The sequence below is a fragment of the Ursus americanus genome, chromosome 3 (genome assembly GCF_024610735.1).
Source record: "Ursus americanus isolate L20-20 chromosome 3, mUrsAme1.1.p, whole genome shotgun sequence".
NCBI classification, from domain to species: domain Eukaryota; kingdom Metazoa; phylum Chordata; class Mammalia; order Carnivora; family Ursidae; genus Ursus; species Ursus americanus.
In genome coordinates, this window is record NC_142129.1 from 6,538,042 (window position 1) to 6,543,404 (window position 5,363).

Sequence of the window (5,363 nt, forward strand, 5' to 3'; positions counted from 1 at the left end):
TCAAGCAGTCTAACACAATTAGAATCCAGGAAGGGGAAGATAAGACTGAACTAGGTAGAATGAAAACAAATTGAGAACGTAATGACCAAAATTTTAAAAATTTGATGAAAAACTTTAATGCTTAAATCCAAAAATCTTAATCAATGCTAAGTAGGAAATACAAAGAGAAACAAACCAGGCACTTTAGAGTCAAAATACCGAAAACCAAAGAAAATGAAAACTTTTAAATCAACCACAGGAGGGGAAAAGACCATATACATAGGGGACCAATATAAGAAAGACAGCTGCTTTCTTATCAGAAACAATGTAAGCCAGAAAACATTGGAATACATTTAAAGTGCTGAAGAAAAAGGAAAGATCAGCCGAGAATTCATTATTCAGTAAAAGTATCCCTCAAGAATGAAGATTTAAAAAAAATACATTTGAAGACAGTGCAAACCAGAGAGAATTTGTCCCACTAGGGCTTGTATAACGGAAATGTAGAGCAAGGTTAGATAGAAAAAAAAAACCACTTGGATGAGCAGGAAAGAACAAAGTTTTCCAGAAACGTAAAATACGAGGGAAATGTGAAAATATGTATACTTTAAATATGAAATTTATGTATTCAGTTAAAAAATGAATTTGTAATATTAGCTCCCTGAGGGTTCACTGACATAATCCGGAAGCCTCACAATCATTTCTTCCACTTCACCGACAACCCAAGGCTGACTTTCTTGATCTCAGGATTGATAGTGGCATTTGTCTGTCGGTCAACCCTGCCTTCTATGTTTGCACCTTCCTGATGGCTCTCAACTCGTTTTAGCCCCACATTCTTTTTATATGTATTGTTTGCTTCACCCTTGGAGTCTTCCTGATTTTCTAGTGAGCTCATCAATCACGAAGATTCTGTTTATCTTAATAAATTCCACATCTATCTGCATTGAACAGGACAATGCTGCACAATTCCCACCTTGTGTGAAGGGTGAGCCTCTGTGTGTGTTTTAATACTAAACAGGACTGGGGCCAGAGATAAAATCTGGCCAAGCCCGTTTCAATATTAAGCAAATTTGATGCACATGAAACAGATAACTGATGTGTGAGTGTGTCTTTGTGTGATTGCTTCACATGGATTCATCCCATTCTAGAGTAAATGAACCATGCGTTCACTTACCAACTTCTGAAGATAAAACGACAGAACAGAATTAAAGGCATGGGCTCTCAGGAACTTCACGGCTTATTTATTATTGCTGTGTTAGTATACTGAGTAGAAATTTTATTGTTGTTTCTATTATATTCAGTAGAAATAGCAGTATCATAAAGAAGAAAAGGCATTTCCAGGAACATAAAACTGGCTTTAGAGATTTGCAAATGAGAGGAATTTTATGTTTACAAGCTTTCAAAAGGTTTTCATGCCATATTTCAAAACAGTCAGTAACTTTTAAAATAACTTGGTTCATTAAGAGAGTTATGTTACGATATAAACCCTTCACAGAATAGCTAACATTTACTGATGTCAGGCACTGCGTTTTCCAGGGAAGGCACTTGGATTCACCCCATATCTGGCCATGAATAAATAATCGCTGACCTGTAACTATAATCTAAGAGTCTTGCCTTGTCGCCCAGTGATCTTTCTCAAAATTATCATCAGTATTTTAGCTATCATTAACAGTAAGCTACAGAACAAACAACATACACTAAAAAGAAAGCAGGAAAACAAGACACACATTCTATACAATACACAAAATAATAGAATTAGCAATTTGACAAACAACTGAATAAAAAGTGAAATAAAGACTGGTGTTTTGATTAGGGCTTGTTTCAGGTAATTGGCTTTGGCCCTGGTGGAGTAACGTCTCTGATTTTCCATGTACTTCCTAAGAGCTCTTTTGAAATCCTTGAAACTTTCCTCTTCGCACACAGGTCCACACTCTGACGCTGTTACTAGGCTGTAGAGCCCATTGGTGTAGTGGTCACCACTTCTCTCCAACACCAGGTCTTCCATCAAGTCCATTAGCTCCTTCACTTGGCCATCCCGGTTGCTCCCTGTAGCACGGTTGTCAAAGGCACACACTCGCCTGCCGCATGCTGCCACCAGCTTGGATAGGGCTGTGTTATCTGTGTCCTGGATGTAACCCGTCAAGGATTCTCCCTCGAGGTCTTCCTTGTGGGTGAAGAGGACAATTGTGTGACTCATGGCACCTTCACCAAAGATCTCCTTCATCCTCTGCACAGCCTGCTCGTCCTGGGTGGTGAATCGGCCCAGCTGGGTCACCAGGAGCAGCACATGGGGTCCTGGGGCAGAGAGTAAGTAGCATCTCTGCACCTTTTTGCACAGGGAATCGGAATGGTCCTCCCCAGAAAACATATCCGGTGTGTCAATAATGACTATCTCTCTCTCTCCCCAGCTTCCCTGACTTTCACTGCAAGTCTTAGTAAAGGGCTGGGCAGTCAGCTGTGACCCAAATGCTTTCTTCCCAAGGATGCTGTTCCCGGTGGCACTTTTGCCGGTTCCTGTTTTGCCCACCAGAATGATTCTCAGCTCTGATCCTCTGGCGCGTTGGTTCTTCATATATGGTCCTGTAAGAGCAAGTTTCCTGTGTTATGACTATACTGCTTATACCAGTGGAATATTTTTAACAACAAGAGATATTCCCACATTATGAGCAAAGACAGTGTCCCAATATATTGGTTTTAAACTAGACGCTAACTCCATTATTAATCAAATCAACAGTGATTTTTAAAACAACTCAATTTCTCACGGCGCCTGAATGGCTCAGCTGATTGAGAGGCCGGCTCTAGATTGTGGCTCAGGTCATGATCGTGGGGTCCTGGAATGGAGCCCCGCATAGGGTTCTGTGCTCAGTGGGGAGTCTGCTCAAGGATTCTCTCTCTCCCTCTCCCTCTGCCCCTCAGCCTGCTCCCTTGCACGTGTGCTCTCTCTCTCTCCCTCTGAAATCAATAAATAAATTTTTTTTTTAATCTTAGTTTCTCTTCAGCTACAGGATGCTGCCATATTGGGTCCTAGCAAACCATACTTGGGGGACGATATGGATTTAGAAACATATCTTCTCATGCAAGGCTTGCCTGAATCACCCAGTTCTGACTGTCTAAAAGACAAATTTTCTGAAGATCAGAGATGTGTAGCCACAACTGTGGGTTTCATCCCCAGGTGGATTAAGTAACTTGACTCTGTTCTAAGGCCAGAGATGGCTCCTCTGACCTTGCTGGGTTGGGGTGTGGTCTTGACCACCAGTGAAAAGGCTGGACTGGGGAAATGCTGGAATAAGCAGAGTAAAATTCTTCTCTCTAATGGAGAAACATCTGATAGCTTATACTTTGCTTGGGGAGAGTAGCAGGATTTTTATATAAAATGGCACACAATATGGTTAAATAATCACACACACAAGAAGTCACTTACCAGAGTGACTGCATTCGTGTTGGTCCATTGCTGTTCCTGAGGCACAGAGAGACCAGAGACCAATTATATATATAATCTACATATTCCTGAGCCACATGGGACTTAACAGTTATTTCCCCATAAAGGATTTTGAAATAACTTATCATGGCTTCTGTGGCCCCCTTGCTTTTCTTTCCTATCCAGCTCTAAATATATACATAATATTATATAACATATGAGATATATATATATGTATATATATATATACATATATATATATATAATGTTTTTAGTTCTGAATCATGCAATACCCTTGTATTCCTAGAACACTGTCACACCCATGCCTTGTTTGTTTCGACATAACTGATGGGGGAAAGAATTACTCTGTCTTACAGAGACATAGACATTTGCCCAGAGTCACCCAGTAAGTTAGTGAGTAGAGAAGATGTTCGTTTCATTTGTAAGCCCCACCTGCTCCTGGTCTCCATGTTCACCTCTTCTCTATCTCCTTATTCCCTCCTCCTGTAACCTCCCAGTCTCTCTCTTGCTCTCCTTGGCCTCACCAATTCCTTGTCTCCCCTTCCTTTCTGGGTCTGCCTTCCACAATCCAAGGTTCAGTCTTCTCTTGGCTTCTCCCCTCCTTTCCTCGTCTTGCTCCCTCCTCTCCTGCCCTCTCCCCTCTCTCCAAATCTCCCCCTTCATTTGGAATTCTTGTGAGAGACTCAGTGAATTAAGTACACTGTCCTTGAAGACTGAACTACATTTCATTCAATCCATCAATTACTTGAATTTTCCTCATTCCTCAACAGCCAGCTTGAAGAAGCCCTGGGACCCATTCCCTTTTCCCTGTGCAGTGAGAAGCATCGGTTCGTTTTCATCAGATGATTTTTGTCTCTTGCTTCAGTCTGGCCGTGTACTCCAACGTGAAAAGGCACAGAAGACTCACGAGCACATGTGAATGCCCACATTCTGCCCAGTTAGCACCGTTATTGGCTTCGTGCTAAGAAGCTCTCTTTGCCAGTAACATGATAACTGAACTATACAACGTTCACAGTCCTGTAAACGGGCTGTACTCCAGCCAGAGGCAGCCACTCTAAATCGTTCCCCTTAAAACAGGGAAAATTTGTTCTTAAAAAAATATCTGTTTTTCAAGCATAGCCTGGGAATTAGAAATCGACACTGTGGCACTTCTCATGAATGTGGGCTTACCTGATTTACTGTCCAAAGAAACCCAGATGACTCCCCGACCAAACCTGTGACTTGCCAGCTCAGCTCAAACAGAAAGAGAAAATAAAACAAAAGCCCAACCTGTGTTCTTCCTCTCCTTAATGTCTGCAGACCTTCCCTGCTGCAAAAGAGCCCCACCATGTGCCTGTGTTAAAATGGGAAAATTCAATCCGCCGTTACTTGCTATGATGTGGAGCACATTGTCTTGCCAGTAGTGAAAAAGCAGTGTTGGAAGGATTTCAGCTGGACAGGGAAGAAAGGCAGGCACGTGGGGTAGCTGGTAGATTTGATCTCTTCCTGCCTCGGGCCGTGTCCTCCAGGTCACTATTTTGCCCAAATGCAAAGCCCACCCAGGAGTTAAGCCTCATTCTCAGGGGTGCAGTGACTGTTCTAAAGGCAAGTATCATTGGGGGAGGACAAGAGCATGGGTCTGGGGGTTGGGGGACACCTCTAATGGGGTGCTGAGCAGAGGGAAAAGGATGTAGAAAGGGGAACCTGTGAGAAACCCATTTCTTGAGTCAGACTGGGAGTTAGCAGTCATTAACCCTGAAAGCATTTTGAAATAACTCCTTCATGGCTCGCATGGCCCCCCTGCCTTTCTTACCCATCCAGCTCTGTCATTTCAGGGAACACGCCTCTGGAGACTAATGATCTAGTTGTGTCCCCAGTAATAATCGGGAGTGTCCACATTCCAGAAGAACAACCGAGAGAGTTCAAGTCAAAACCATTCAAATGCTCTTTCTGCTTCTTTATATGACAG

General features: G+C 42.5%; 1 protein-coding gene across 3 annotated transcripts; it reads right to left on the reverse strand.

Annotated features, from left to right (window-relative positions):
- Positions 1-648: 648 nt before the first annotated feature.
- On the reverse strand, positions 649-4,782 carry LOC123789520 (GTPase IMAP family member 2-like). 3 transcript variants are annotated; one of them, XM_045793604.2, is made up of 3 exons: positions 4,586-4,782; positions 3,398-3,433; positions 649-2,556 (listed from the first exon to the last, which is right to left on the reverse strand). In XM_045793604.2, the coding sequence occupies exons 2-3, from the start codon at positions 3,423-3,425 to the stop codon at positions 1,571-1,573; spliced, it is 1,014 nt and encodes a 337-aa protein (XP_045649560.1). In that variant the 5' UTR covers positions 3,426-3,433; positions 4,586-4,782; the 3' UTR covers positions 649-1,570. The 3 variants fall into 3 exon arrangements, with proteins under 3 accessions (XP_045649560.1, XP_087716830.1, XP_045649561.1); XM_087860704.1 differs by having other exon boundaries at positions 4,685-4,772; XM_045793605.2 differs by lacking the exon at positions 3,398-3,433.
- Positions 4,783-5,363: the final 581 nt, after the last annotated feature.